General features: G+C 31.1%; 1 protein-coding gene and 1 long non-coding RNA gene across 4 annotated transcripts; one reads left to right on the top strand and one right to left on the bottom strand.

Moving 5' to 3' along the window:
• The first annotated feature begins 862 nt into the window (after positions 1–862).
• On the top strand, positions 863–9,052 carry LOC131934839 (uncharacterized). Of its 3 annotated transcripts, none has more exons than XM_059290975.1 (4): positions 863–942; positions 1,667–5,241; positions 5,654–5,767; positions 7,339–9,052. In XM_059290975.1, the coding sequence occupies exons 2-4, from the start codon at positions 1,899–1,901 to the stop codon at positions 7,521–7,523; spliced, it is 3,642 nt and encodes a 1,213-aa protein (XP_059146958.1). In that variant the 5' UTR covers positions 863–942; positions 1,667–1,898; the 3' UTR covers positions 7,524–9,052. The 3 variants fall into 3 exon arrangements, with proteins under 3 accessions (XP_059146958.1, XP_059146959.1, XP_059146957.1); XM_059290976.1 differs by having other exon boundaries at positions 920–1,063; XM_059290974.1 differs by lacking the exon at positions 863–942 and adding an exon at positions 1,028–1,084.
• An 803-nt stretch (positions 9,053–9,855) lies between these two features.
• Positions 9,856–11,160, bottom strand: LOC131934846 (uncharacterized). Its single transcript, XR_009385846.1, has 3 exons — positions 10,906–11,160; positions 10,564–10,621; positions 9,856–10,335 (listed from the first exon to the last, which is right to left on the bottom strand). It is a non-coding gene; the product is annotated as an uncharacterized LOC131934846 (long non-coding RNA).
• Positions 11,161–11,961: the final 801 nt, after the last annotated feature.

The following is an 11,961-nucleotide window of genomic DNA, read 5'->3' as shown; positions in this document are numbered from 1 at the left end:
GCGCCATACACTTGGGATACGCGGACGTGTAGGCTAGGCTGTATATTTTTAAAAATGAAAGTATGTGGATTTGTAGGTTTGGTTGTCCTTTATTTAATACGCCATTCATTCGATCGCCATGAAAATTTGAATTTTCTACGAACAAAACTCAATTTCACAGGAGCGGCGCTCCGGCTGAGTTCGATTTGGCGCCCAAGATTTTTCCATGAGTGCAATGGCGCATCCTTTTGTTTTGAAAAGTGTGGTAGAGTATGGATACGATGGGTATTAGGCCCCGGCAGGGTGCGATTTGGAGCCCCTGGCTATCCTGTGAGCATTATGGGACCTATGTTCGATTTAAAGAGCACCCTACAATATTTACACGGTGGCACATGACAATTGATTATTAAACAAACCAGAGGCAGTACTCGGCGCTCCTGCGATGGCGTAACCGGTGGCTCACGAGAGCACCCCTTTACGTCCTTGACACCCGGGCGGTCGCCGAAATTTGTTCTACTCCACTACTACGGAGAGTGAGTGGCAGTATGGGAAACCCGTGCCACGTCCGCCCACCTTCTAAAAAAAATTTGGATTATTAGTAGGTGTCACCCCTCTTTCCCTAATTTCCTAATTATTTTAATTGGATAAAACATAGTAATTTTTTTTTACAAATTAATGTTGTTACCCGATGCATACTAACAATACGTTAATAGGCTAACCAGCCAAGCGTCCCCAGTAACATTCATCTGTTGGTCAAAGTTGTGTTTGCTTATTTTATTAGAAAAAAAAAGGAGTATTTAAAATGCGAAAAAAACTCTTTATTTCTCAGAATTAACAATTTTTTACAAAAAATGTTTATGGGAATTTCCGATTTTTTTAAAGTAAAAAAGAGACAATTTTCTTTTAACTTCTAGAGTCTAGATCTATGATTCTACTCTAGTCTTGTATGACTAAATCTTCCAAGTTTGTATTGTTTCTTTATCTGTTCATCAACAGTGGCGGACCCTAATGCTGTTTTAGTTAGTCACTACACAGAGGATCGGAGAGGCCTAGATCAGAATAGTTATATATATAATATAGTATAGTTAAGTATAGGCCTATAGTAGTAATATATTATTAATAATTTAATATGTTATCTGTTTTTTTTTCTAAACTCAGCTAGAAATACCAACAACAAAAATCATATTATACATCCTATCATCCTATTCATTTAAGCTATCTAGATCGTAGTATCTAGATCTAGGCCTAGGCCTAACCATTTTAGAGGTCAAATTTTTTGACAACTTTTACCTCACACTGTCACACATCAACACAAAAAGTCAGCCCCACCCCCATACAAAAGTCACACCTTAGTCTACAACCCCCCTAAAAATTGCAGTTTTTTTAAGACATATATTTCTTTTTTAAATATTGACTGACTAGATTCTATATTAATTAATGTTTATTAAATTATAATTAATCAAAACATTTTACTAAAATGCTAAATAAAAGCTAAATTCAGTTTCTAACATTACTTCTTCAAAATGCAAAAGTGTGACACCGCACAATCTGAATTTCATCTTCATCCATATCACATATTGTCAAAAAATTACTACCCCCCCCCCCAAGAAATGACATAATTTATGGAAGAACCCTCCTTATTATCCAAAGTCAGTGACAAAAATTAATTAAATGTTTTTTTCTTCAGTAACAATCTGGCAGCTTTTCCACATCCAGTCATTCCATTAGAAAAAAAATATATTTTAATTGAACCATAGTATGCTGAATTTATATGAACAAGCATTGATTATCTTGAAGTCAGCACATTCCTGTATTTTGCAATATAATAGAGACAGTGATAGTTTAGTAAAGGTGGCACACTATAAAGAATTTACTACATGGATGAAAATAGTAATAAGTAGGTTACGTATTACATAAGAATGAACACAAAATCTACAAGTGGTACCAGTCGTGTGAAATCTGCTAGGGGAAATTGTGAGTTTGAGGATAGTAATGTAGAAAAGAAGAACCTTAAAACCTTTTCAGAGAGTGGTGAACCACAATTGTTGAATTCATTTGAAAACAATGTAACAGACATACAAATAAAATCCATCATCATCAATCGAAAAATATATTTAAATCAGGTGATGGAAAAATTTGTTAGATCTAGTAGCAAAACTCACCATGAGAAACAATTAAGCAAACCTGAGGATCAGAAAATTATGCAAGTAAAAGACAAAATAAAAGTGTCAGATTTACAGCTACAGTTTGTCAAAAAATGTTTTGGAACATTTGAAAATTGCACAGTTAAATATGATGCAACTAAGAGAAAAATAGTTTTAAATGGCATTTTAGATGCAGTTAATATTCAGGAGATAACCATATTAGAAAAAATTAGAAATATAAAAATGAAAGAAATAAAACTGGATATATTATCAAACATTAGAGCAAAAAGAATTGTAAAAAATATGTTAAAAGCATACAATGTACATTTCTTAATGAATGCTAACATTTTAACCCTGGCTTCAAAAACTGATGAGGTGTTGTGCAGCACAATTAGGGATGTAAACAATGAATGCAATAATTGGAAGACTTTTAAGTCTCCAAAACCAATAGATGTAGAGGAACTTGAAAACTTGAAAGCCAGTTTAGAAAAAAAATATTTGCTTTTTGTCACATGGACTCAGAATACTGAAATAAGTTTTGTTAGCTGGAAACAAGATGTAACTCATGCAGAAAATGAAATTATGCTTTTCTTGAAAAGTGTTGATGACAAAGTTAAACAAGTTGAAGAGGAAATAAAAATGCCAGGGGTAATGATTTATTTTTTGGAGGAATGTCTTGGTGTATTTGAAAATTGCACAGTTGATTATGATGCATTGAAGAAGATAGCTATTTTAAGAGGTGTGAAAGAAGCTGTTGCATATCATAAAATAAATATATTACAAAAAATTAGAAGTATCAAAATAAAAGAGATATCACTGGAAATACTATGTAATGTCAGAGCTGAAGAGTGTATAACAAACTTTTTAAAATCCCAACATGTTCAAATGTCGATCACTGACACCAAGTTAACCCTTGCTTCTACAGCTGAAGATATTTTATACAGCACTGTCAATGACTTAAGCCATGAATTTAACATTAGAAAGACATTCAAGGCTCAAGTGCCAATAGCCGTAAAAGAGCTTGAAACCCTAAAAGTGAAATTAGAAAAAAAATACATTGTTTTTATTTCATGGACTGGACAGAATACTGAAATATGTTTAGTTAGTTGTAAACAAGACATGATTGAAGCAGAAAAGGAAATAAATCTTTTTCTTAAAAGTTTTGATGTTGTTGAAAAAGAGTTTTCTCTGAAGGGGATTAAAGCAAAGTATGTGTATAAATATGTTACTAAAAGGTTTTGTTCACTTCTAAAAGATGTTGAAGTTTTGGAACAATCAGAAGGGGAAGATGGTATTAAAGTTAAATTCAAAGAAAGCTATGCTGTTGTAGATCAAGTTTACTCAAATTTAGTAGACTTTGTTAACCAAATAAAACATCAAGTGTTTGACCTCACAACCATGTACACCAAGACTGAAGATCTTACACTGGTGGTGTTGGGTTTAAATACTGATGAAGTGAGGCAACAGATCCGTGAGATGGAAAAGTCTGAGAAATGTATCATTCTGCTAAACATACCAGATAACTCTTGTATCAAGCCTGTTGAATCAGAACTTGATGCTGCTTGTCAGAAGTTTCAGTCAAATAACAGTTTTGTTTATGTAAAAACAGGCAATTTACACAAGGAAAAATCAGACATCATTGTCATGTTTCTGGATAAAAGAGATAAAAGTTTTGATAAAAAAAAGTCACTATTTCAGCATGAGGTAATGTTGGATGATGATGCTATGACCGATGACATTCAAGTATTTATGAACACTGACACTTTGAGCCCAAATGTCAGGGCAGAATGTTGTGTTTTGGTTGGTCAACATGATCAAAGTTCACTAAGTTCACTTCTAGATTACATCATCAATGGTATTCTTCAAGAAGCACTGTCTCTGGGAGCCAGTACAATTTCTATTTCTTCTAAAACTTTAAACAAACTGTTCAATGGCACAACAGCAGATATTTCTGAGCCTTTAATAACTGCTATCCATTCATTCTTGGAGGAAAATGATTTAAGTAAAGTAAATATAATTGTAAACAAAGAAGATTTTCAAGAATTTGTTAATGTAGCATCAACTACTTTTACTAATAAAGATGCTGGTGATGATGATACTGATGAATCATTTGAAGAGGATGACGACTCCGAAGATGAAAGTACCAAAAAGTTAACTGTAGGCTATTTAGACACAAGTGAAGTCCAGTGTGTTACTGTAGATATCTGCTTTATTGATTGTAAAGAATCAGCAAAACTGGCCATAAAACTTCAGAAACTCATAGAAACTGAATGCCTGTATACATCAAAAATGTCAAAGGAAGCAATGGATTTCTGGCCTATAGATTTTTTAAAGGCAGTAGAAGAAAAAGTTAAAGGGCTGCACCTTTATGTTGAGATGACTAATGGCAATGACAGCGTCAGTCATACAATCAAAGGGAAAAAACAATCAGTTGATATTTTGGAAGAATTTTTTAAGAAAGAAATTATGACAATTATTAAAAAGTGGCCCAAACACTGTATTACATCATCAAGTACACCAGCTAGAAAGACCATTGAATTTTTGGGTCATGCTTCAAGTATTAATGAAACATGTCCTTCTTACTGGAATTTATACAAAAAAAGAGGATTTTGGGAAAAAAAATTTAAATTAGGTTTATTAAAAAAGAAAAAGCTGTTAGTAAAAGTGGATGAGGAAACAAAAAAAGCTGTCACTGATTTAGTACTGGCTACTTGGGATTCAGGTAAAGTTGGCGTAGGAGCTGATGCAACAGGGCTGCAGAAGCATACAACAATAGAGGTACTTGATGTTAGAAGAATAGAAAATCCTGTTCTATTTCAACAGTATGCAAGCCAAAGAAAAGTTTTATTTAACAGAATGTCTGAAAAAGGTAAACTCTGTGACCCACTGCCTATGCCAGTAAAAAGTACTGAGCTTCTAGAAAATTTCATGAAAAAAGAACTCTATGAAGAGGTGAATGAACATTATTTATTTCATGGCACCAAAACTGAATACTTTGAGAGTTTATCAAAACATGGACTAGATCCAAAATTGTGCTTACAGGCCATGCTGGGAAATGGCATTTATACAGCAGAGATGTCAACCAAAGCAGACCAGTACACAGACATCAGACCAAAAGGTTTTTATTGTATTTTATTATATTTTATTTTATTTTATTTTATTTTATTTTATTTTTATTTTTATTTTATTTCATTTTTAGACTTACACGCCTTCACCTTTTTTACATCTTATACCATCGATGTGTCTATTGCAAGAATATATTATATGCATCTAATATTATAGCTATTTTTTTTTAAAAATGCTCTTAATAAACTTTTATCTCCTCAATTGCTAATCTTAAAATTGACCTCAGCTCAAAGGATTGAGTCTTGATGAAATCTTGACTTCACCAAGCTCTGATTAGTGCTCTGATGAGTACATGACTTCACTATGCAGAAATAAAGAAGACTGGGTTTTATTTGGACCAAAAAGTACCTTTATATATTGGTGTCAGTTATATTTCTTTACATACTTTTTAAAAAAATTTACAGGGGATGGAGACCAAAGATCACAACCAGGCACTGAGCTAGTGATGCTTTTAACAAGAGTTTTACTTGGTAATGTCTTTGCTATAACCAGGGATGATCCTTATTTGGCTCCAGAGGGTATGTAAAGTTATGTCTTACACTTATGTATTTAAAACAGATATTACATCATTGACAGAGTGTAGGCCTATACATAATTTTCAAGCAAAAGTAATATCATATTAACTAGCTCCAAGTTGAAAAACAACAAAGTATTTTATTAACCTACATATAAATTATCCCTGCTTATCTCAGTAGGCTGACTTCACTTGCTTCAAAGAAATTAAAGATAACTGAATATAGTGCTAATGAGTTTATGCCTTCATATCATAGATTCTTTTAAGTATCACTTGAGGAAAGGGGGGGGGTGCACTCTGGATAATGACTAATATCCCCGCCCCCCACCTGACAGTTGAAAATTAAATTATTTGTATTTATATAGTAAATCTAAGCTTAAGCCAGTGTCCAACCCATCCTCACCACACCTCATCTCCTGGAAAATTAAAAAATTTAGGGGCACCTGAAGTTTCAAGTGTTTGTTTCTCCCTCCCCCCCCCCCCCCCACTACAGTGCAGCATGTCTGAAAAAAGCTATGCTTTAACTGCTTTTTTCAAAGAAACAAAAATTAAAAATCAGGTCTATAAGATCACTTTTAAATCAGTATTTAAAAGTTTTTTTGGGGATGGTTTTTTCTGTAATTTTGACCGTAAGATATTTTAACCTTTTTAGGTATTTTGCCATGGACAACATCATACACATATTAGTATAGGTCTACATATTCCTTTACATTTATTTTTTTGTTTTAGGGGTCATCCATAAATGACGTCAAGCTTTTTTTGACGATTTTTACCTCCCCCCTCCCCTCCATCACACGTCGTCACAAAAAGCCAGATCCCCCCCACCCCCCCCCCCCTAAAATGACGTCACACCTCAACCTACAACCCCCCTCAAAATTGCAGTTGAATTTTTTTTAAACATCGATATTTTTCCAAAATCTTGTCTAAACTATTATAATTTATTAAAACAGTTATCTAAAACGCAAAATAACATCTAAAATTCGTTTTCTAACATTGCTTTTTTATAAAGCAAAAATGTGATGTCGCAACATCTGAACCCCCCCCCCCCCTCCCCCTCATCACACATCATCACAAAATTACGGACCCCCCCCCCTCCCCCCTATGAGTGTGACGTCATTTATGGATGACCTTTTACCAAAATGCTCCAAAAGTTTTTCTAGCTTATTATACAATATATTCATTTTGAATTTTCCAAAAAAAATCATACATGATTTCAAAATAAAAGTATGAATTTAAAATACAATAAAATCTTGTATATTTGAAGATCGCTTATCACATAAGGTGAATAATCAACATCCACAAATGAATTCAGAATGAATTATATTATGGTTGCTCTAACAGCCACATCAAAAACTATTTTTTTAAATGAAAAGGCATAATTCTAAAGGTTGAGGGAAAATTGTCTCAGCAGAACCTGAAATATATTCAGCTTTTGATAATATTTGTCTGATTTTTTACAGCAATTGAAACCTGCTGAGACCATTCCAATTTAAATAACAAGAAAAATCTATTTAAAAAAGCACCGCAATATATTTATATGGTGTAGAATATTTGTATTTCTTTTCTTCATTTAAGCTCCAAGATTGCGACGACCTCCTTGCAAAGATTGTTCTAAGGCTGTTTGTTATAATAAAACTCATGAGCCTTGTGATTCTGTGATGCTAAATGGAAAAGGATGTCTCTTTCGTGAATTTGCTGTTTATGATTGTAGTCGATGTTACCCCGAATATAAAATCACTTATAAAAGAATAGCGCCTTAAAATGTATAAAAACTATTTAACAATCAGGCAGAAGTGACTTTTTAATTGGTTGTTATGAAGTTTACTTGCACCAAAAATCTATAAATCACAGTCTCCAATATTTGAAATGTATTAAGGACAACATCTAGCTTTAGATAAGTTAAGATGTATAGATATGAGCAATAAAATGAAACTCATTAAAATTTTAACAGAGTAAGAAAACCTCATTGTCCCACTGTTTTTGCATTTTTATTTTGTCTGTTTTATTTATAACTGCATGTTTTGGTACTGGCATTTATTATAGTATTTATTTGACTATTTTATAAAAAGAAATATGAAATCAAATCACAACATAAAATTTAAATAACTAATTGTTTAGAACTAAATGAGGAATATAAAGCTAAGCCTTTTTTTTGCATGATAAACAGATTAAATATCTGGCTGATTTAAAATGCAGGGTTAGGGTTACTTAAGTCTAGTGCCATTCTCAGCTGAGTGGTCAGTAACTACATGCATCATTTTCATTTTAATCACATTTTTTGTTTCATTTCTTTTACAACTTTAATGATATTGTTAGTAGTTATTAAAATTTTTATTAACATTTTTAAACATATGTATGTATTTCATTTTGCTAGCTCCTATTATTCTGTTACAACTAAACTTTCGTGTAGCTTACAACAACAAAACCAGTCAACTTTCTAAGTAGATTTTCTTATTCAAACAATGACGTAAAGCTTCAAGTAGTATCACTCATTTATGCTAAAGTAAAATTGTATCATTAAGGTCTTAGTTTCTTTTGTGCTGGTTGATAATAGATTTCAAGGAAACAGATAATGTGACAATTTAATTTTTCATAAGTATTCATTAATTAAAGATTTTGATAATATATTGAGTTAGGGTTATAGTTTCTAATATATAATGAGTGGATTAAAATTGTTTGTTAAGTTACAATAGGTATACTCACAATTTTTGTGCTTCTTTATTTTTATGAAAAGACATCAATTTATATATGCTCTCCTTAAATCATTTTGTTAATAACTATCAAATTATTGAAAGTTTTAAAATAAAATTTAAGGTCAAAAGTATGTTTTTTTTTAATTTGTTCAATACATGTATTGTAATAGTAATTTGATTATGTTTAAACATCCTTATACAACAGCATTCCATTCTATACATATTTATATTAACATTAAATAAGTTTTCAAAGTTATAATTACCATTTTTATGGCTTTTATTTTGAGTGACAACATTTCAAGATTGTTGTATGTTATTTTTTTTTTTATTTTTAAATGAATGAAGAATAGTGACAAGCATGTTTTTGAGGCTGAATTTTAGATGTGCCCTGGTACTTTAGTATTCAATCATGTTTATAAAAATCTTTACCACTAATTAGCCTATCAACGAGTAGTTTCAATGGACCTGAGATTATGATACCACAACATATCAAAATATTTTGTTTTATAGTCTTGCTTACAACATTATTGATTTTTACCATTTGGTGGTTGTTATAACTGGGATTAGCATCTGGTAGGGAACTGGGATAAAATATAGACTTATAATTATAGGTATGTCCGTACAATTGAGTAGTAGAAGGTTAGATTGGCCATAAAAGGTGCCATACCACCTTATTATAATGAATTTTAACATATAAGATGCCAATAAATAGAAACTAATAAAAGTGTCTTCCACAAATGACGAGAAAATCCAGTGCTGTTTCAACAGAAAAAAAAGAATGGTTTTATTTAACAAAATTTCAAGAAAAGGTAAAGTCTGACCCACTGCCTAAATGAATTTAAACAACTTTAGAATACACCTGTTTCGGCTAACATGTATGATATTCTTCAAACTAGTAATGTTAAAGATGTCTTTTTCACATTTTCGACTTATAAGCAATACAGTAAATTCCGAAAACGTCCATATGCATACATGCAGTGGCGTAGGAGGGGTTTAATAGTGATTTAATGATACTTTCTTAACCCTCTACTAAACATCATGTTTGGTACCTTGCCCCCGGCAACTGGGTGGATTTGGATTACACCCAAGTTTTACTTCATAGTAAATGGCTTCAGTTTTAATTATTGGAATTGGTAGCAACATTGACACAGTTGAAGGTATTAAGAACAAGGTGGTCAGGAGAAATGACATTAATTAGTATAAAATTTACCATTACGAACAATAGGTCCTACTTAATTGTTTAATGTTGCTGGATATTAAGCCTGGTAGGTATTTATGTTTATTAATTTGTAAAGAAGCAAAAAAAGGATTCCCAAACAAAGTTTTATTTTTCAGAAATAAAGAAAATGATACAAATCAATAAAGAACAGTTTTCAAAAGAATTTGCATAAAAGTAATTATTATAAAATAAGAATATAGTGTTGCATAGATAAAAATAAAATACTTGACACAAACAATATGAGGAATATTTTTTATCAGAGAAGAGAAAAATATATCATGTGGTTTGAAAATAATAATGTACAGAATGTAGCTTTTGCAGATTAAAATGAAAATTCTTGTTTCATTTTTAAAATATTATAATAAAACATTTTTAAAAACTCTATATTAGGAATTGTGTATATATATATAAATTTATTTATTTAATAAGACAATTGGGTGAATTATTATAATAAACAGCAAAAGTGATTCAAATAAGTTTAGAAGTATTTGGCTTGCTGTCCCAACAGTGAACTGTATCCCGAGCTTGTTTCCTTAGTGATAACCCATGTTTTTTGTGCCACCCTTCCAATCAAATATCCAGCTTTTTCTTGGCCTGTATCATAATGCTGGTCATAGACTTGCTTGACTTGTGTATCACAATATGATTTTGAATGTTTTTCTGTAAATGAAATAAAGGTAAAATATTTTGATACTTTCTTTTGTGGATCTAGCAAGAGAAATACATTACAAATTTATATTACTATCTCTACTATTTCTTTACTATGACTAATTACTTTGAAAAGATAAAGCACTGAACATGATGAATAACAAGAAACAGAGATAATTATAGATTTAAAATTTTGTTTATTCATATTGAAGATTAATGAAGTAGACTATCAATATTTACCCTCTTTATGGCTGATACTTTGATTTGATGTCTTTACTTTAAGCTTACACATCAGTCTCTGTGAGGTAAAATATAAAATATGCTTCAATAAAACTGTTTCAGTATATTAATTATATTAGATAAGTACATAGTTTTGAGCTCTATAACAATATGTGTTTCAATTATCATTCAAATATAATACCCTCTATGTTGTACAACTCACTGATTTATTAGAATTTAAGAAAAGACAATAATTGATACAATATTTTGGATTAAAATCCATTATATTTATTATAACATATAATGCTATCTCTTGCTATAATAATTACTTTAAAAAATGGATTATGCCTTCAGTACAGTTACCTGAGGATGAAACTAGGCACAGTGTATAGTCCACTGAGACTGACTAATATCCATTGTAATTGAACATCAGTTGTAGTTATGAAATCTGGATGGCCAAACACACACTCATAGTCCTGAAAAGCAATTTACACATAGATTAGCAAGAGTATCTCACCAATTATTAAATTAAAGCTGACCCCTATTTAGTGCAATCCATCAAATTAGTAGCATTTTTATTAAGTTGTAGACACAATACAAAGTAATGTTTGTTCTGTGATTTACATACTTTTATAAAATAGCAATCAAATTATATATATATATATATATATATATATATATATATATATATATATATATATATATATATATATATATATATATATATATATATATATATAAAGCGCAAACAGAAAAAAGCACACAGAAAAAAGCGCAAACAGAAATAAACCGGGAGTGATCTCCCCTAAACTTTCTCAAATATTCTTATATAAAATAACAGGGGATGGGAACTCGGGCTATAGACATGATTTTTAATCCATTTTAAATACTTAAAGTTTTAAAAATAGAATAAAATCTCGTAGACAAAAGAATTGCACATCAAGTGAACGCCAAATAAAAAAGTGCATAATAGCGCGCAATATTATTAGTACTTTAACCCTTTATTTACGGAATTATGTTCTGAATGACATTTTTTCTTAACCAATGTGTTATCATATTGCTTTTGGCATACTTAAAGCATATGTCGAAGGAAATTTCGTTTCATAAATTTTTAATGGCCCAAACAGATATTGGTACTTATAAGTACCGTCAGGAATGTAGGACATTTTTTTCAAAAATTTTTTTTTTTACAAAACACGAACAAACGATACAATTTATTAACTAATAACATGGCAATCATTATAACCGTCATTTTTTGTAATTTTCACACATAAATACAGCACAAAAGTATATTTTGAATACGATTTTTATTGGATTTTCTATCGGAACACATCTTAGACCTCAAATACAGCAAAAGTTGCCGACATGTCATGCTCCCTCATTCTTGTCTGTGGTCATTCTGGTGTAGCAACGGTTGCG

The sequence above is a fragment of the Physella acuta genome, unplaced genomic scaffold (assembly GCF_028476545.2).
Source record: "Physella acuta isolate Inbredline_101_S28 unplaced genomic scaffold, ASM2847654v3 ptg000118l, whole genome shotgun sequence".
NCBI classification, from domain to species: domain Eukaryota; kingdom Metazoa; phylum Mollusca; class Gastropoda; family Physidae; genus Physella; species Physella acuta.
This window is presented reverse-complemented; position numbering and strand designations above follow the sequence as displayed.